Raw genomic sequence first — 20,873 nt, 5'->3', positions numbered from 1 at the left:
AGCCGTGTCACGTCCCAGCTTCCTGTGCACCCCCAGCCTACTCGCTGGTGGGGTGGGGTGAGAAGCAGAAAAGGCCTTGACTCTGTGTGAGCACTGCTCAGCGATAACAGAAACATCCCTGTATTACCAACACTATTTTCAGTCTAAATCTAAAACACAGCGCCATACAAACTACTATAAAGAAAATTAACTCTCTCCCAGCCAAAACCAGCACAACAATGTTCATTTTTCTTTTGAAAAAAAGTTCATTTCCTTGTAAGCTAGAAATTAAGCGGTATGTCCTAAGCAGAAAGTCTTTTCTTTACTGTGGAAGATACTCATTCTAGACTCAAAAGGGATTTTATGTCGTTAAAACATGGTGCAGATACATTTTGGGAGGTGGCTTTTTCATCAAAGAAGATGCTATAATGGTGTAATGATCATCATCTTTATTTCTCCATTCTTACCATTGTGCTGCTGCAGATTGCCGAAGGGATAGAAGATTGGGAACAGAAATCTAAGATAACTGTGTAAAGAATGGTTTTATATATGTATGGGCAATTTAATAATCCATGCTGATTTTAAAAAAAGGCATGACAAACAACTGGTTTAATATTTTACGTATAAAAAAGCCATAAGGTACATGGCTAATACAGCGAGATGTGCTTTTGGGCAATCTGCTTAATGTAGGCATGATAATAGTGATTAAAGTATAATAAGTATTAATAAGTTGCATTGTTATTACATTGTCTCGTAGTCATGTTTCATTTAATCCTAGTGTGTGAGGGCTTTCTTGCAATCAGAGAGTACCTTGTTATTCCCGTTCTCTTCAAAAACCAAGCTATTGACAGGATGAAAGTGTTCCAGTTGAGAGAGGCTGTGCTAGCATGAACAGCCCCACTCCAGATTTACTGCTGATCAGAGATGGCAGTAGTTGTGGCTGTGGCGCATTTCTGAAGGACTGTGAAAAATGCTCAGACCAATTACTTCATTGTTCCAGCACCCTTACAGCACAGAGGGTCATTACACTCAAAAGTAGAAACAAGTGCCCTGAATCTGTCTGTGTAATTCACCAGACAGCTGAGTGGGCTGGGTACTTGTGATGCCTGATCAAAATTCAGCACCCTTAATTACTTGTAAAAGGGAGGATTTTTAAAGACATAAAATTGGCAGTTAGGTGCCTAACTAATTCCCACTGTAAACCTTGTCTGTGAATCTTAGCTGACGGTGGCAAGCAAACCTCTCACTCCGTTAGTCAGAACACTGCACTTTCTCATTGCAAAAAGTAACAATGGTAGGACTATTGTATAATTGTCAATCATAGTATGATATAAAACTATAGCAAATGTTGTCTGTGAGAAACAGCTGCTGTGAGAGAAAGGGTGAAGCCATACTCCTTTATTTCTGAAGGATTTGCCTTTGACATCAGAAGACCTTCCCCAACGAAGGGAGGAGAACTTTTTCAACAGTCCCCTTCTTATCCGCTGCTCAGTGACTTGAGGCAAAGCAATGGTGAAGCAGCCCTAAAACTTCAGTTCTCTACATTCACCATCATGCAGAGTCAGGCTTTAAATACTTTAAGCTGAGGGAAGTCAGAAACAGTTGTTCCTAATAACTTATATTCTAACAAAGCCATTGGATTCAAGCTTGAACAAAGTAGGTGTGTCAGTGTTTCTGGTATTAGAGCTTTTTGGTGATTAGGATTAAGTTGTGATGAAAAAAGGCTACAGATTGAGGAAGTGACTGAATTGTTAGGGAAAAGGTTTTTAGTGTATGGACATTTTGGCTACACTTATGGATGTTTTGCCTAAACCTGAAACATAGCTGTTTCCATTTAAAGTAGTTTCTTGGAACGGGCTGCCCCTTTGTCTAGTACTCTGTGATTTTTTCCGATGACATTTTCCTATTTAGAATATATAAAAAATAAAATTTATTTTTTCTTCTTTTACATTGTATGAAAGCCACAGAAAAAAATGAAAATAACTATACAAGGTACAGGGAGCACAACCAATTATTTGTTGTCAAATATACAAAATAAGTGGAAAGAGGGTTTTCTTTTTGAAAAACGCTGATCTTTGGTTATTAGCAATTATGTGAACTGGAGGTAGCAACCATTGTTTCAGTTTCTTTGTAGAAATTCAAGTTTTTTAAATTGTCCATGTATTACTTGAAAATAAAGTAATTGACAGTAACCTATTTGACTACCAAAAAGTTAGGAGTGGGCTAAGGGTTAAGAGAATAACAGGAATCCTAAATACTCTTGTATGATAATTTTGACTATCTCTAGTTGCATTGTCAGGATTCTGGCTTAAGGTGTTTTGTTTTGTTTTTGGTTTTTTGTTGTTTTGGTTTTTTTAATGTTATGGTAATATATGCAATGGGTTTAATTTTTTGAGGAATTACTTTGTGAAAACTTGAGTCCATATTATTTCACCTGGGATCTGCACCCAAAAAATCACCTCGCTGTTGTGATTTTCTGTCTACTGGACACAGGGTGCAAGTCCCCCCTCCTCTCAACTTCAGCCATGATATTTTGTCAGTTTGGAAGCTGCAACAGAAAATTGGTAAGAGTGGGCACATGCTAAGTGTGTGGTGCAGTAGTGACTTGGAAGAAAATGACAAGCTTTTTTACACTCACCTTCTTATGGGTTAATTTATCCCTGTCTCTGCTAATGGAGTTGTATTATCAGTAACTAATGGAGTTTTGCTAATGTTAATGGAGCTATGAAGCCATAACATAAAGATCTGTATGACTGACAGTATGGTAAATCCCACCTCCAGAAGAATCACCATGCCAAGATTACTGTAACAAGCTCCTTAAGAAATTTCTTCACAAGAATCCTTTTTCTTTTCTTTCAATACTACATAAGAGAGAAAGAGGTAAAAAAAGTTTGCAGGTTTAATTCTGTGATTGCAAAGATAAAAGTTTTCTAAACTTTTAAAATTTTATTTTGGCAAGATGTTCTCAGGAACTGCTCTCTGTCTACATGCTTCTCTAAGAAATACAGTTAGTTTTGGTGTCTTGCTACTGTTTGCAATTTAGTAAAGAAGAAATTTGAGGCATTCTGATCAATTCAATTCCTCAGCTTAGTCTTTTCTAAATACAGAGTAAATTCTGGGGAACCGATGGGACTTATACAAAAAAGCATTTTACTAAAAGCACTCCTTTAGATTATGGATGTTTTTCAGTTTTATGTGTTTGTATGTAACTTAATCAGAAAAGTTAGTAGAGCTTTTTGTGTGAGGCATATAGTTGTATGTACAGTTTTTCCCATTTGCTATTTGGTACTTTCAGTACTCATCTTTGATTAGCGACATAGGCAGTTGAATAGTAAAAGCATTTGACATTTTTTGGAATGAGGTCTTGGAAATGACAGGGTTACCTTTTGTAGTTTCTTTTGCTATACTTGAAAATAAATATTTTTAACAAGTAAGTCAGCATGGGGAAAAATTGCTCTTGTGTCCACTCCCAGGTTTCAAAGACCCATTCACAGAGCATCTATGAAAGCAGAAGAAAAGGGGACCAACCTCCAATCTGAGGAAATAAACCCGTATCAAAACAAAATGAAGTGTCTTAACATTATGGGAAATTGCTGAGAAAAGGTAGTTTGTCTGTTTAGAGAGAGCATTTGTGGTTGTAAAATGGATTGATCTTGGTTATGCAAAATACATCCAACGTGATGGAGAGCTGGTTGATGGAAATCAGGTTTTCAAAGTTGAGACAGAGAGAACCTTGAATTATGTTTTTACTACCTCCAACAGTGCAGTTATTTTCCCTCTAGTAAATGCCCATTGGGGACTGAAGAAATTCATAACACATTAAAGTCCTGTTGAATGGTTCAGGTTGGTGCAACCTGCTGATTATACTGTATGGAAATTAGTGTAGTGTCTGGGCTAAATAAAAGTCTGAAGTTATTAAAATGGGTTAATTGCTGTGTGGGATAGAAGGGTTAGGCAAAATGGATCTTTTTCAATACACTCTACTTTATAACTGTTGAATGACTGAAAATATTCTGTTAACTCCTGGTGTATTTCTCATGTGTTGGTCAGGTCTTAAAATTATAATTGCCATTCTCCTAGCACTTCACTGTTTTTAAAACAAAAATCGATATAAGGAAGTAATCTAAACTGAGAATTACCCATATAGAGTTAATGATTAAAAGCACAGTAAAAACCCAAAGAATTCACATAGTTATGGTATACCAAATAGTAAGAAATAAAAATGTCATGGAAATAAGCTTATACTGCTGCAATCTTTAGTGTGATTTTAGAAAGAATAACTCTCCGCTCAGCTGATACTACATATTTTGCAATATAATCTCTTGCATTCCGTGGAAGACCTTGTCTTGATAACATGATATGAATTAGAAAACAACTTTCAAGTGTGTGTTCTTCCTGTGCATGGGTACTTCTCCACTTTATTTTCACCACCAGGAAATGCTTTTCCTTGGTTTTTGAAGTTCTAACCTTGAAATGTTTCTTTATCAAACCTCATAGGAACCTGGGAAATGATTTGCTTTCAATACATCAGAATTTTCAACATGATAGCATTAAATGTACGATTACATGATCTCTCCATGTGATATGACAGAGGTGTGTAGATGTGTTCAAAATTGTGAGACCAGCTGTGCATATTTGATGTGCTACAGGATAGTCATAATTAAAGAGTTGGATGACATGATGGAAGCAAGCATAGGAAAGCCTTAGGCAGGCATCAGCAGAAAAGACAAGAGCAAATAAACAAGTTCTTGTTCAGAGGGTTTAGAAAAAACTGGTTTGCATTCTATTGTGAAATTTTACTTTGAGATTTTTCTGTCTTTAAATTCCATCTGTTTTCATAGAATCATGTCTACATTGAACCATGGAGAAAGAGAGGAGAGTCATGTCCATGTTGCCCTTTAATTGCAGCATGATGTTATGCATGCTAGTCAGGGTGAGATTTGGATAATAATGTGTCCATCTGTAAATATTATGTTGCTGGTTTAATTTTAGAAAGCAGGTAGAAGTATACTTAAGCTTGTTGTCACTTTGCTGGCACATCTGTTGTTCCCATTTCCATAGTTTTTTGAAAACTCATTTTGATAATATTGCAGCTGAGGAAAGTTAAGAGTATATTGTTTCCAGGCAATTTCACTAATGGAGCAAAGTATGATACATTGTATGGTACAGCAGTGTGCAGAGAACAATATATAAACTTTTCAGATTAAACCTTACTTTTACTTACTGTAGTAAAAGACATTTATAGAAAGAATGTTTCTGAATTTTTTTTTAATCTGTTTTGTTTTCAGGCATTGCTATTTCTGATGAACTTGATAAGGTAAGATTTACTGTATGCATAATGAACAGTACCAAAAGACAGATGATTGTGCTAATTTTGGGCAATGAGAGCTGCGTCTCCCTGTCCTGGCATACACACTTCAGTTCTGTTGGGTTCAGAGGAAGTTTCGGTATGGAAAGCTGTATGGATAAGTACAGTATATGTTGATGCATTAAGAGCTTGATCCAGGATGGGCTGTCAACTGTGGAAAAAAAATCTCACTGAGTTTAAGAGACTCTTAATGAGGCCATGGAAATGCTTTTGATCTTGATACCATCTTTGCTTAATATAGTCTGTTGGTTTACTTTGTGTACTTTTGGAAACATTTAGCTTTAAATACCTTTTATTCATGAAGTCATGAATTCTACATTCTCAGATATTATTTGTGAGAGTATTTAGGAATAATTTTTGCTTCCTAGATTTGATCAGGAATACACAGGGCATAAAGATCTGTTGCTGAATGCAACAAACAATGATCTCTCCTGTTTTTGCCCTTTTGATATATTACACAGTTAACATGAATTTTAGTTTTAGCTGTAATGAACTCTATGCTGTGAAAGTAATCAAGCTAATTTTTCAGAGTTCCAAAGGAAACAGAACACCTTTGTCTTCCCTAATCTCACCAGTGAACAGCAGTACACTTCTAGTGCCAAGAATCATGGGTTGTGTTCTTGGTGTCAGAAACCATTACAATCAGGGAAATAGGATCAAAAGATGTATAAGACACAGGAATAGTGCCTAATATGGGAGATAATTTTTAAAATATCTTTCCTTTCTCCTGGTAAAATGAGGGCATGAACCTTTCTGACACAAGTACATATAAAATATCTCCACTGGGTTCTCCAGGAAAGGCCAGTTAGACAAGATTAATCATTGTTACCATGCAGTCATGTGCATATGGGGCTGCCGTTTCAAAACCATGGCCTTTACTTATCATTTTGCCCTTGATCTTGCTTTATTTTGTTGTTCATATTAAGAGTAAAACAGTATGTAAGTCTTCCTTTCTACTATTTCCTTAACTGTGTTCAGAAGTGATGAGAAATGCAATTAGAAAGTCCTTCTATTAGAACCCTTACCTTAAGAATACTTATGAAGAACTCCTCTTCATTTGGTTTTGTTTGTTGAAAAAAAAACCTGAAATACTGTTAGTGGGAGGAAGAAGACATTTTGGGCTAGAGCCTGTTATCACATACTTTTTACATATATTTTTTAGGAGATACTTCTGTGTTAATTTTTTTTAAATTGTGATAGATTATTGTTCAAAAACATGCATGTTTTTTAAATTTAATTAGTCAGTGTGAAAATTGAGATGGGGAACATCATTGGTGAATTTCCTCCAGATCCAGTTTGAGTGAAGAGTTAATTTTCTTTTTGTTATCGTATACTTTATTGTTTATGATTTAAAATTGGAAAGTGGTATGTTTTTTTTTAAATAAGACTTGACATTACGTTATGTACGTTCAGTAGCATACATTACCTGACACCTTTACAGTACTGCATCTGCTTTAACATCTGTTTCTGATGAGGACAGGTAAATTGAATGTTCTTGAAATCAAACGTTATTTGGAAAATAAATAACCAAAACAGTAAAGCTCTTAACATGCTTCCTTTGTGCAGCATTGCTCAACAGGCTTCCAGGATAGATTTACAGAAGCAGCGCAATTTTTCGTCTCCGTGGGCTTTAGTGAACTTCACTTCTATTTCTTGTTTTGCCCCTTAATGATTTTTAATGGATATAAAGACTAGTTCTGTGTTAAGAAATTAAGCATAGCCAGGACCATTCTGTGGAATCCTGCCTCTTAGGAATGATCCCTTACATGAGCTGATTCCTGAAATGTTCCTGTGCCTTGTTTCTAAGTGTATTATTTGGCTTGGGCCAAAAGCAACCAAAGGCTACCTGATAATGGTTTAACATTAGACAGAATTTGGTTCCATTTCACCTGAGCAAGTTCCCAGGCAATGTTTATTTTTCAGGTATAAATGTAGTCAAGTTCATTGTAATTCCTTTCCCAGAAATACATGCTGATGCTACAGCTTCCTTATGTAGGCTGTGGCAGCACTGAATCATTTTTCAAACTGCATTCATCAGTGGTTTGGATTAACCATTTAACCCTTCAGGTACATGTCATGGGTCTAGAACTGGGCATGCCCAAACTTGGCATTGGATTCTGTTATAACATTGGCATTACATAGATGTCGTGAGAGACATAAAACTAAACACAATAATAAATTCTTCTATATGCCCTTCCTTGCTTTGTTTTTCTGATGATCGGGAACATTCTTGGGGATTAGGACAGAGCCCATAATCCTGCTGTTTTATCTGTGTTTTAGATTATGAACTTGGAGAAAACAGAGAATGCATGTGTGTTTTTATTTTTCTTTCTCCTTATGTAAGTACTTTTTAAAAAATTATTTCATTGTGGCTGCAGTAACCTTCAGCTGCCTTTGTCAGGGGAGTACTTGATCAGTATTGTTGGTTGATGTAACTCCTCCTCCAAGTAATCCAGTTAATTAGTTAGTTGCTTAGTAACTTGAGCATTTGGATTTGGAAAACCAGTTTGCTCTGAATTACAATCACTTTTGTGGAAGGGTGTTTCATTTAAACGAATTCTTGTCAAATATCTGCTATTATTAGCTTTGTGCCAATACTTAGGGCTTCAGTCCAAGACAGAGGTAGAGAAAATACAGGCAGACAAGGTCAGTCAAAATGGAAGCTTTCAGTTTGACACAGTCTAATAAAATTTCAAAGTTCACTGATAGAATTGCAAAAAGAATTCCTAAGATTACTGCAATTAAAACAGATTTATGGTATTCCCTCCTTTTTCATCTCATTTACTTCAGGCTTGCTGAGTTTGGTGTTCAGTCTCTCTTGATGATTCAGACCGCGTCTCTAGGCCATGGAAGCTATGTAAAATCAGCAACTGGCACTGCTTGTGTAAGGAAAGAAAATGAGAAGGAATGCCTTGTGACTCACAGATTTTAAGGCTAAAGTGCAGAGTTAATATAATACAAATTTCTGAATTGACTTACCATCCTTACCACTGCACAGAAACTGTGCATGAAAGTGTGCGGTTTCTAATGCTTCTCAATAATATTAAGAATTTTGTGTACATAGACAAGTTGAGCTAGGATGTTATCCTTTCAGTGAAATTCACAGAATTCTAGTTTAGTTAAAAAATTACAGAGGAAAAAACACTGAATTCACTGTGAGTTTCAGGGGTTTTCCTAAGTCTGTTAGGACACTTCCTTGGGAAGTGGAAGTTCAAATTCACAGAGAAGTATAGACTAGCCATACTACTGAAGCTCCAGTGTCCTACATGCGTGTTCTGACCATGGGGCTACTGATGATGCGCCTCCTCTAGAATTTGCTGCTGCTGGAAGAACCTACTTGTGTTTATGTCCCAAAATAAACTGTAATATATGTTGCACTGTAGCATGTCTGCATTGTAAGATACATCGAGGCAGAATGTAGCCAGGACGCTACAATGCAGAAATAAGTTTAAAATGGGTTTATATGATTGTACCCATTTCAGCAATATTTCTGAACCAGACCATGCAAACTGAAGAGTCACAACCTTTACCCTTTCCACAGTTGAAGACTGACTAAAATAATGTAATTCTAAAGCAATTTGAAAGGAGGCAGGGGAAAGTTTTTAGTCATCTGGCTTTTGATTCTCTAAAGAACACTTAGCAAATGTTTTCCAAGGTTTTTTGGTGGGGTTTTTTGGGGGGTTTTTTTGTTGTTTTTTTTTTTCTGCAAATACTAAGACTAGAAATATTTTCTTTTTAAGTAGATGAGATTTTCACATAATCCCAATATTCCATGGATTGGTGCTTTACTTAAGCTTCATGTAGTGGAGGTCTCACAGATAGTGTGAGACCTGTCATAACATTGTGAAATTTGTCCGGAATTCCCAACAATGTCTTTCAGTCACTTTAAACATTAATAATGGGAGACAGCTAAGTGTTAGAGATCCAGAATCAGATTCGAGTCAAGATGATCTAATAATTCATAACAGATTTTGACCCTCAAGGTTAATATTAAAATAATTTTTTCTATGCTGTGTCTAGGGTATACTTTATTCTTACATGTAGTATTACTACAATGAACACAGGTTATAATTAATAAAATAGAGGAAACAACTACTCTAAGTCATAAAAATAAACAAATTTCTGCTCACCCAAAAGTATTTCTCACTATGGAGGTTCCCTCAAAATCCATATCAGAAATTAGAAATACTGAGCTTTTTAAACTATGATTAAATAAATGGATACACAAAAGTTGTTGTTCTCCGTGGTAGGGGTTGCATACTGCAACCACATTGTAGCCTAATGTGAAGATGAGATTCAGCTGTCCTCCAGTCTTTCCCTTTTTCTCCTGGTCTCCACATAAAGGAAGCTCAAGTGTGTCAAATTGGTAGCCACTGATGTGCATTAAAAGTGGATGACACCTGGACTACACCATAAAATAATCCTCTAGGTTCATTTAGTGCAGATTTAAATACCTACCTGTCCTGAAAATATTTCTGTGTACACTAATATCACTGTCGATCTCTTCTGTTATTTAAGAGGGAATATAAATTGGAAATCAGTTAAGATTCTAAGGTTTATATATTAAAAAAACCCCAAACTATAAAAATTTGTTTGAGAACAGAATACTTCACCTGAATTTATTGAAGCTTTTGAAATAATGTGCCAAATAAATGTCCTGGAGCTCTCAATACAGCTGTCTCTGATTCTCCATTTACTGTTTTCACTGTGGCTGCTTATGTAGTTGAAAGGAGGAAAGTAAATTAGGTCACTGAAACTGTGGTGTACTAATCTAGCAACATTCAAAAAGGAAAGCAAGGTGATAAAGTGAGGCAAAGTATGACTATGTAATGTAAATTAAATTTCCGTTGAGTAGAGTATGAAAGTGCTGCTTTAATCCCTAAAATGTCTAGAAAATAAATCAGCATAACAAGGATAAACACAGTATTCATGGTTTACTTATTCATATGCTGATGATGCAGTGTACAGTGTCAGGAAAAACTTGTGGTACTGAAAAAAGGGCAAATTTTTAGGTGCCTTTCATTTTCACTTAATGGACTGAAAGCTTTTAGCAAGATTGACACTGCAAGTTGATGCAAGTTTAACTAGCTCCAGCAACCTTTTTTTATTAATTATTAGAAATTATCCTAGGGAGAAAGGGAAGGGAGAAAATGGCTAGAGTAGCAGTAATAAACCTCAGGAGGGGCCAAATGGTTCTTACTTAAACTGCTGTAGGCACCTAGTGTAATGAAGGCATTGTGGGCAGTGGAATAATCTTTTTTCCTAGCTCATAGGCATATGATGGTAGTCACACCTGTGACAGGTTATGCCTGTCAAGTCACCAGAGGCCACTGTCATCTAGTCTACGTTACCTGACTATGACACAGCACCAGACAGATGCACAAAATGTATATTTGTAAGTACATAGAAGAAGACACCAGTGGTTAAGTATTCTAAAACTTCTGAAGCCATGGTGTTTTCCTCAGATTTGTCTCTTCTGTATTGGGTGCATTCCATTTTCAGTGGCCCTACTGTGTCACGTCAACCTTGCAGAAAGCAGACATTTTGTAAAAAGTGAATTAGGCAAGTGATGGAGAACTCTGGACGGACATACGGGGAGTGGAGTGTGGTAATGCACACACAGGCACGTTGCAGAAAGCAGAACAAAAGAACAAGGGGGAATGAGTCTAATCCAGGGCCTGGGTCATATTTGGCTCTGTCAAAACGGAAGCTCTTGGAGTTCTGGTAAGCAAAATTACAGCGTCTAGCCAGAGCAGGGTAAATGTATTCATATGAAAGCAGTTTGCAGACGTTTGTTTCATTTCAGTAGAGGCCTCTACTTCAAACTGTGCTTTTACCATATCTGTGTCAATTAGGAACTGTAAAAATAGTTTGTTTTTAGGAAGATGAGAAGATATGGTTGCTAGGCTAAGTAATCACTGTGCTGTACTTCTTCCAGATGCTCTTTGTTTGGAAAGCATTGTTTTATGGCAGGAATATTTATTGAGACACTGAGCTAGGTAACAGCCAAGGATTTGTTTACCTAAAATTTTCTCTTGTTAAAGGATAGGAATAGAATATATCTCTCATAATTAGGAACACTGTATTTGAAATATCTTTGCTAGCCTAGAAAAGAGTTTAATTAAAGCAAAATAAATATTCCTATCCCATCATTTAATGTCTTTTTTTTTTTTTGCATACATGCTTGTTTTTTAGTTTGACTATACTGTTGTACATGACCCCTTATCTACAACCGTTCTAGTAACATTGAGAACAGAGATACTCAATACTTCAGAACAGCTTTTTCATACAATTTTTAAGGACAATTTGTTTCCTTAATGTGAATTCCTAATATAATGATGCAAATCATCACTATTGTTGTGAATATTCCAGTTGGTTTTGCTTACTTCTTGTAATCCTCTCCAGCTATCTTCTTCCAGTAAGTGGTTAAAAATATGAGTACTAGTTTCAGAAATGCATTTTATTAAAATGTTAATACCATTTTCAGAATTGAAAGATACATTATGTAAATCCCAGCAGGGTTATTTTTAAAATGCCAAATGCAGATGTATTAGTTTTGCATTAATTCATAATGCAAATAAGAGTGATGCTATTAATCTACAACAGTGTTTTGGTTGGGGTGTTCATTATACAAGTGACCTCATCTGTTGCTTAGCAGAACTGACACAGTGCTGTTTTTCAGAGTTGTGGTTTTATTAAAAAAACTATAATTTTTCAAGACAATACCCCAGATTTCTACAGTTGCTATTGAAAAGTAAGACATAGGAGAGATTTGAGGCATTGGGGTGGGCAAATCTCTCTCGGACTTTTGTTAATGGGAATCTTTTCATTAGTCCATTATTGTTTCTGGGTATTTTGTAGCCCTCTGAAATTATAGTGTACTGTACTGTTTTTTTACTTTTTTAATGAATAGTTTTATTTTCTATTTCTTCTTTTTTTTCCCTATTTACACATGTGGTTGAGAACAAACAATGCAGTTTTTCTGGGTTTTTTTTATTTCTCTTCAGGACACAACAGGTTTTAACACCCCCCTTCTCAGACCTCGTGTGATTGGAGAATGGATTGGTCGTGAAGAGAATGATGCTGACCCACTGGCTGCTGAGATGCTGCAGCCGCCAATACCAAGAAATAAAAACGAGCAGTGGGACAGCGAGGATAGCAGCAGCCCTGGAGGAAGGTGGGATTTTGGTTCTGCCTAGAAATTTTTTAATTTGTGAAACGCATCTTGCCTTTGTAATGCCCTGTTTCTGAGAGCAGGGTGTAGGGCTTTTAAATACCCATGCCATAATGTGGCAGCATGCAGAATAAATGGAAGATATTAATATGTGACTGGTTTCTTCTCATGCTTTTATGTATGATTAACTTCATACTCATTTGCAGTGCCATGGTTTTATTCCCATTTATAAAGCTAAGTGTATGTTGACAAGATTGGGGCCCATTGTGTAATAATTTTGTGATGTGTAGCTTCATTCAGGTACTTCAAACCCTTCTGTCTTTCAGTGGTTGGTAGTAGCTGTTTGTTAATTTTCTTGACACTTTAGTGATAAATCTGATTTTCTCATTTAAAGGAAAGATAGACAAAGGAAACAGTATTTATGTTATTTTTAACAGGACTTCCTAAATTCATCTTCAGTTCTTATACTTAGCATCTTGGTGTTAATAACAATTCTTTCTCAAAGAGAAAATTGTATTCTCTGCCGTAAATAACTTCTGATGATTTATTGTGCTTGACTGAGAGTGGGGGAGTATGTTTGTTTGTTAACATGCTTTCAGCTACGTGGAAGAGATTATCATTTTTCCAAGCAGTCCATTTTCCGTAATTTGAAGATACCTGTTTATCCCAGAAAGTGAAGTATTCACAGCCTTTCTTTAAAAGGGATTCATGCTTTTTTGTTTTTTTTAAGTGTAAAAGTTCTGCACTGTCTCTGTTAATTGCCTTAAACACCTACGGTTCTCCCTCAGCCCTGTAGCCTCTCTCCTTGGTTATAACTAGTACTCTGACTGCAGCAGGCACCTTTTTCTTCCTCTTTTAAGAAGGCAGAAACTCTCTGCTTTCCCTTTGAAAAGGTTTATGGTATTATCACAGAATCATAGGGTATCTCAAGTTGGAAGGGACCCATAAGGATCATGGAGTCCAACTCCCTGCTCCTCACAGGACTACCTAAAACAAAACCATATGACTAAGAGTGTTGTCCAGATGCTCCTTGAACTCTGACAGGCTTGGTGCCAAGACCGCTTCCTTGGGGAGCCTGTTCCAGTGACTGACGACCCTCTTGGTGAAGAACCTTTTCCTAATGTCCAATCTGAACTTCCCCTGATGCAGCTTCATTCAATTTCCTCGTGTCCTATCGCTGGTCACCAGAGAGAGGAGATCAGTGCCTCCCCCTCTGCTGCCCCCCCGTGAGGAAGTTGCAGACTGTGATGAGGTCACCCCTCAGCCTTCTCCAAGCTGAACAAGCCAAGTGACCTCAGCTGCTCCTTATAAGTCTTGCCCTCAAGGCCTTTCAACATCTTGGTCGCCCTCCTCTGGACATACTTTAATAGTTTGATGTCCTTCTTGTATTGAGGTGCCCAAAACTGGGCCGCACCAGTGCAGCACAGAGTGGGACAATCACCTCCCTTGACTGGCTAGCTATGCTGTGCTTGATGCACCCCAGGACATGGTTGTCCCTTTTGGCTGCGAGGGCACGCTGTTAACTCATAGTCAACTTGCCATCAACCCAGACCCCCAGATCTCTTTCCATGGGACTTGCTCTCCAGCCTCTCATCCCCCAGTTTGAATCGTGAATATTCTTTCAGTATGTCCTCCATGTGCCTTCTACATTGGAATTCACCTCCCTGTCACAGGGAAACTAGTCTGTCACTTGCTGTACTCTTACAGGCTGTATTCATTAACTTTCCTCACATGTTGGGAATGTTTGTTATCCATGAGCACGTCTTTCTTCTTTTAATTAGATTATTGTGGGGGAAGCTGCAAGTACTACTGTTTCAAAGAAGCAGCAGCATGTAGTAATGATCCCTCAGCCAGACGTTGGACTGGAACCAACAGAACTCAGACACTGGGTCTCTCCAGTGCAGTTCCTAGGAAAGTAATGGAGTCAGCAACTGGCACTGCAGCTTGATTGTAAAGGCCTAAGTTTCTTTTTCCTTATTCAGCAGTCCAATAAAGACACTGAATAAAGATCTGTTCTATGTTGCAGAGCAAATTGAGGATATTGTATCCCTTCTCTCAACAGGAAGGAGCAGAAATAAGCATCTCTGATCTCTAGATGGGAGCAAAGAGGTTTAGTTCTGAGTAACAAAGATGATTCAAAGCGGTGTATTTTTCTCTTTGTAGAGGGTGGTACAAGCTGTGAGAAACCTCACAGCTAATTCTATAATTTAAAAATGTGATTAATGGCTTTGAGAATAGTATTTGAGAAGTCTTGTTGAGTATCATGACAAAATCACGTTGCCTGGCATATGAAATAAGGAGAATATGGGGTACTTGATGCCAGGGAGGACTCATGGGACACTGTTATCTGTAGTTTTTAGGTGCAGTAAGTGCTGAAGACCTGTTGAAAAATATGTATCGTTAAGTGGGAATACTGATTTTCAGTGGAAATTAATAACTACTAAATTACATGCAGCATATGGATTTACATTTGGATGACTGATTTTATGTCTGGGATAATTCTTTGCTTCATTAGTATTTTATCAGGTTTTGTAAGGCATTTATAAAAAGCATGTTTGCAGTCTTGCAAAAGAATCATAAAATTGCAGAACTTCAAGATAGTGGTGATACTAAAATTGATGCCACCTATATATGGAAGTATAAAAGACTTGTATTGATCAAAGTTAATCTGAATGTTTAATAATAGTTCACTAATAACAGGCAGTTTCTTCAAGGTCTGATTCAGTGTTACTGGGAATTGAAGTACTATTAGCTGAATTTGGAATTGACTACACACCAAGTGCATGAGACAAGTAATAGGTAATAATAATTTAATTTTAATGTAGCATACACCTAGTACATCCAAAAGTAGTGGGAATAGTATGGGTTTTATGAGATTAAATGAAACTCTCAAAAGAGTGAATTTTTTTTCAGTTGTAAAGAAATTTTGGCTACCTCATCTGTATTTCATTCATCTACTTCATAGTTAATGTAGCCTAAAATATTTCAGTTACATTTTTACTTGTCAACTGAAAGAGGGAGCAATTTGAAATTCATATTAAATGTTTCCAGTTATATCTTCTTAAATTTGATTTAGCAACACTTTTAATAAAAAGTGATAGTTTATTGATCACTAATTATCAGGATTTATGTGGGACGCCAGCAAACTCTCAAAACTAATCCTAATCTTCAGTTACAGCATAAGAACAGGAAAGTGAAACCTGTAATTGTCCCATTATTTCCAGGTAACATGTTTTCTTTTACCTATCGCTAAACATGAGGAAATGCTGCATAAATTAAATACTATGTAAATATCCAGAGGATTAGGCATTGACAGATCACTGGTAGAGTAATTGCCATCAGTGTCATGCGACTCCCTCTTTCTGTGTTGTTTTCACAGACCATAGTGTACAAGTTTTTTTTCTGTTTGGTGGAAGGGGAAGCCCTGAGTCTGTACACATTCGTAGCATTCTATAGGGGACTGAATAGGCTGCAGAGAATGGCATATTGCTGTGGACCACTGATCTGTTGATAACGTGCCCATTTTCAATATTGGTCTTTTCAGCATAAAACAGATCATAGTGAGTATACATAGTACATGGTATTTGGGAATTTATGAGTTGTCTGCTTTCTTCTGTCTTTGCAACCATGAACCTCACTTTTTGCTCCATTCAGTAGTGGACAGTGGGAAAGAACCACTATTTCCTCCTTAAAAACATACACTCCTGTGATGATGAGCAATGGAAGCACACATGTTGTATATCTGAAAGGCAGGCCCAGTTACTTAAAAAAAGAAAGGGAATTAATTTTGAGCAACTGAAAGGACAGGTTTCACTACTACTTTGACTAGGAAAGATAGCGTAGCCAGTCTGAGGTAGCAGTATTAGTGATGTCTTGTCAAACTGATAAAGGGTCCCTTTTTGCTGTTAATGTTGTGGATTGCTACAGAGGAAAGGCTGTATTTGTCACTGGTTTTGTACTGCTGTCTGTTGCTTCTGTAAGGGAGCAAGGTAAGGTATTAATATGTGATAAGGGACCATATAAAAGTGCTGATGGCAATCCTACTGGTACCACGCTCATCTTTCAGAAATTTAAACTCATTTCCAAGTCATTGTTAGTAATTTTCTACATGAAAAATTTCCTGGAGAAATTCTGAGAAGAAGCAAGCCTCTTGGGGAAACTTACTCAAGGGATAATGTATGTACACAGTGGGAAATTTGAGTGATCTTTAATATGATGTTCTTGTTTCTTAGAGCCCAAAATGAACTAGAGCTTGCAGAGGCCCCATCCATAGCCTCATGTCCTAAACTCAAAGCCCGTTCTTCATCTCCAAGGTCCACTTTGTCTTATTAGTGTTCGTCTTTGCAGTGGGAAATGAACTATCATTGATTATACTATTATATTATACTATACATTGATTAAACTATTTCATACATTTGCTACAGATCTGCCTTCCTGCAACAGGCTGTAAGATAGTCTGAAGTGTTGCTGATACCCTCATGTGGGGCACCAAACTTCTGTCCCGCTGTCTTTATCTTGATATTGTAAGGAATCAGAACTTGCTCACTGTAGCAAGTCCTGCCTTAGACCCTTCTGCTAACTTCTATGCAGTTCCAGTTGCCTGTTACTTATGTTAGGGACACAAGTGAAGAAACCATGAGAATTGTTATAACTATATAGTCGTTAATCCTGTGGGGTCATGATAGCATAACTACTCAAGTGAGCAGTTCTTTGTTCTCAGCTTTGTTGCTGTGTGATCAATGCCTTAGCAATAATGATTAGTAATTGACATCCTGTTGTTCTGTATATGTAGCTTATTTAGACTTGATTAATGCCCATAAAGGCAATGGGAAATTTCCCATCATCATTCAGTCAAAACTTTAGATAGGAACTGAAAACACAAACTGACTTATAACATCCAATGATCAGGGAATGAGTGATGACCAGCTGGTTTATGGGTGATCTGATGGCATTAACCTTCAGATCTGGAGGACGTCATGGGCTACAGTAATTTGGCAAATGTGTAACATATTTTGTAGAGAGCACCAGTAAGAGAAAGTTGTGCTTTCCTCCCTCACAGCTTAAAAATGGAGCCAAAGACCAAAGGACTAAAACAACAACAGCAGCAACATAAGAAACTGCTGGCTGCCATGCTTTCTCAGGACTCTTTTGATTCTGCTCAAAGCACAGCTCCATCTGTAACTGAAGAAGATATAGACAATGAAGATGATGCAATGGAACTCCTGGGTAACTGCAAAAAATTATGTGCATTTTCTGATACTTTTTTTATTATAGATTAATCTAAAAAGTGTAATATCCAATCAAACATAATTAGTTTGAATCTGCTCCCTATGTTTGAAGCTAAAGTATCCAGCAGCTGTGTGAAGGTTCATAGGGTTTAACTTGCAACTTTCAGGAGTGAATGTAATGAAGACCGTATAAGTGCGTGAATAAACTGCTAGCTGCATCAAAATCCCATGAAATATCAAACGCTTCAGGTGCTTAAAGTAATTAATTTGATTTCCTACATAAATCACTTGCAGGGTCTACTTGAAGAATGTGTTTATGTACAAGGAGCAGATTCAGCTTCACTGGCTTTCATCTGGTTCTTCTTTTTCTTAGCTGTATCACAGTTCTAACTTCAGTGGGTTTTATTTGAGACTTACTAGCTACAAATAGCTTATGCAATGTGAATTTGTAACCTCTCTAGAGGATTTGATTGTAATTTTCCACTAGACTGTATTGTATGTTAAATTGCACTCTAGAAGGCTGTATGCTCACTGCTTTCTCCCTTTCCTAGAATTACTAGTTGTGAAAGGAGGGAAATTGTTGAAGAAAGTTAATTAATAGTCTCTTTTCTGCCGTTTTTAAAAGCTTCACTGTAAGATGCTTGAAAGGTAGTCATGGATTTCAATTTTTTTTCCCCCAGTTTTTGCTATATAGAACTTTATGTGGGATGAAAGCACAGGAAATACAAAAACTCAGGATAGCTCAGCATTCTTACATTTATGAGTTCTATCACAAATTATTTGTTTCAGGTTGGACCTTAACCTAAAAATCAGAAAAACATGTGGTACCCTACTCTGTTTCTGTTATATTTCTGTTGCTTCCTTACTACAATCTTCATAGAACCACAGAATAGTTGAAGATGGAGGGGACTGCTGGAGATCCCTAGTCCAACCCCTTGCTCAAAACAATCATCTAGAGCAGGTTGCTCTGAACGTTGTTCAGTTGGGTTTTGACTCTCTACAAAGATGGAGACTCTACGATGTCTCTGGGCAACCTGTTCCAGTGCTTGACCATGCTCATGGTAAAAAAAGTTTTTTGTTATGCTTAAATAATTGTGAATTAATACATACTTTCTTTTTTTCAGTAGTTTTAAGTTTGATGCATGCATTTGTTTTTACAGAAAAGAAGAGATAATGAGCTGGGTCACTCAGGTGTCACAGTGGATCAGTTAGTTCTTTGTGTTTGAAGGAAGTCACGCTGTTTGTGACTGTGGGCTTGCAGTCTTCATGGAATCAGTTGGTATTTCCATAACTAATCCATGGATTCCAGTGGAGGCGATAATTAGTCTGTAGCTGCGTTATCTCCTTATTTCCTCCTGCAATTTACAGATCTTTCTGACTTTATCAGTGTGACATTAAAAGCAAGCTGAATGAGTGTCTTGTCCTGGCATAAACCACAGGGCTCCTAAAGTAGTATTCTGTGGCATCTGGAAGGTACAGTAGGTAAGTGTGTGTGTGAACTTGTGTGTGATGTTATTGGCCTCATTAGGTATCACATACAGAATAGAATCTTTTGCTAACTTCTGTACAGATAGTGCGGAAAAGGTAGCCAATGGATGTGTAGGTCTTTCCTTCTAGACATTTGAATCCCTCAAGGTATCCGGAACCAGAAAGGCAGTATAAAGGAAATTTTATTTTCTAGTGTCTTGACCTTTGGGCAGAATATTATCTGTGTAGAAACAACTTTGGGTGGGGTTTTTTGGGTTTTTTTTTTTGTTTGGTTTTTTTTGTTTTGTTTTGTTGTTGTTGTTGTTGTTGTTGTTGTTTTTTAATAAGGACTCGAATGTAAGAATCCATTCTGGTTTTGTGGCATGCAAAACCTGGAATGTTTTTCTGTCACGCATTTCATCAAAACTGGCAAAGTTTGTACAAAATCAGCTTCAAATTAGGAAAGGTCATAAACAGGACCTCTGGTTTGGGTAGAGTGTTATGTAAGTGATTCTGAAGCAAAATCGTGGCATATTTGATGAATAGCAATGGTTATAGTGATTATAATATAGCCATGGTATAGTAACTACCACGGCTAGAAAGTTCAATACGCACATTTTGGTGTTGAAAGTACTGTGCTTCTGAAAGACTGGCTTTTATTTTAATTCTCATTTTGCAATTTGCTGACAGTATGTGGATTATATTTGATATAACAGTTACGTTACATACTGCAGAACTGCTCAAAACTTGATGATATGACAAAGTGTTACACAGGAAAGGTGTTTCATTTTCTTTTGAAGGTAACATAAAGAACTTAAGTTTCTATCAGCAAACATAGGTATTTTTCATTGCTATATTTTCCAGATCAGTAACTGTATGGTACTGGGATTGAAATTGTTTATTATGTACTGCATTAATCCATTAACTGCTTTGATGCTTTTTACACTGCTTATATGCAGTATAACTAATTTCAAATCATGGCTTTCTGCCATCACTGAATTGCAAGGCATTGTTGCATATAGCTACTTGACTTGTTCTCTTTAGAGTTCAGTATTCATTGCTTATGCAGCCCTTTCTTAAAAAATCACAAAACCTCACGCTCCTAAGTCTGGATTCTGGGAAAAAAATTTCTACTATTTATAGCAGATGATTTTACTGCATACCCTACTTATGATGCAGTTTTTTGCAGAACACAGACTTCCATCTTTATGTGTGTTCAAGAGAATCTTTTTCAGAGTTTGGTTGATTTCTTTAGGTATTAAAATCATGAAACTGACTGTTGGTATATTTTCTTTAAAAAAAAAACAACAAACAACTCCTAGTACTCACATCAGAATTGTCAATGAAGATTTGGCTAGAATGAAACATTCCAAATAGAAGAAACAATTAAGCTGTTATACTTCTGAGGAATCCATTTCAAAAGAAATATATGTGCAGAGATGAAAAAGAATATTATGGAGCTACCACTCTTTATGTATAAGATAAGATGCATAGGCGGGCTGTTAACACACTGGTAACTTTCTAAGTGTGTTCAGTTATGCAGGTGGCTGAAATAGATTACTGGCAGATAACATCATAGTGGAAAGGATCTTCCTGACTTTAAAATGCTGAGAACTGTAACTGTAAAATCACATATATTTGTAAATGTAAAAGGGTA

General features: G+C 36.8%; 1 protein-coding gene across 1 annotated transcript in view; it reads left to right on the top strand.

Annotated features, from left to right (window-relative positions):
* The window catches only part of C2H8orf34 (chromosome 2 C8orf34 homolog), a 172,904-nt gene that overhangs the window by 51,799 nt on the left and 100,232 nt on the right, over positions 1-20,873 (top strand). Inside the window, exons 5-7 of the mRNA XM_072851245.1 lie at positions 5,268-5,296; positions 12,355-12,524; positions 17,581-17,747. Of these exons, the coding sequence (XP_072707346.1) occupies positions 5,268-5,296; positions 12,355-12,524; positions 17,581-17,747 (366 nt within the window). The remainder of the gene's footprint in view (positions 1-5,267; positions 5,297-12,354; positions 12,525-17,580; positions 17,748-20,873) is intronic.

This window comes from Ciconia boyciana, chromosome 2 (genome assembly GCF_034638445.1).
Source record: "Ciconia boyciana chromosome 2, ASM3463844v1, whole genome shotgun sequence".
Lineage (NCBI taxonomy): Eukaryota > Metazoa > Chordata > Aves > Ciconiiformes > Ciconiidae > Ciconia > Ciconia boyciana.
This window is presented reverse-complemented; position numbering and strand designations above follow the sequence as displayed.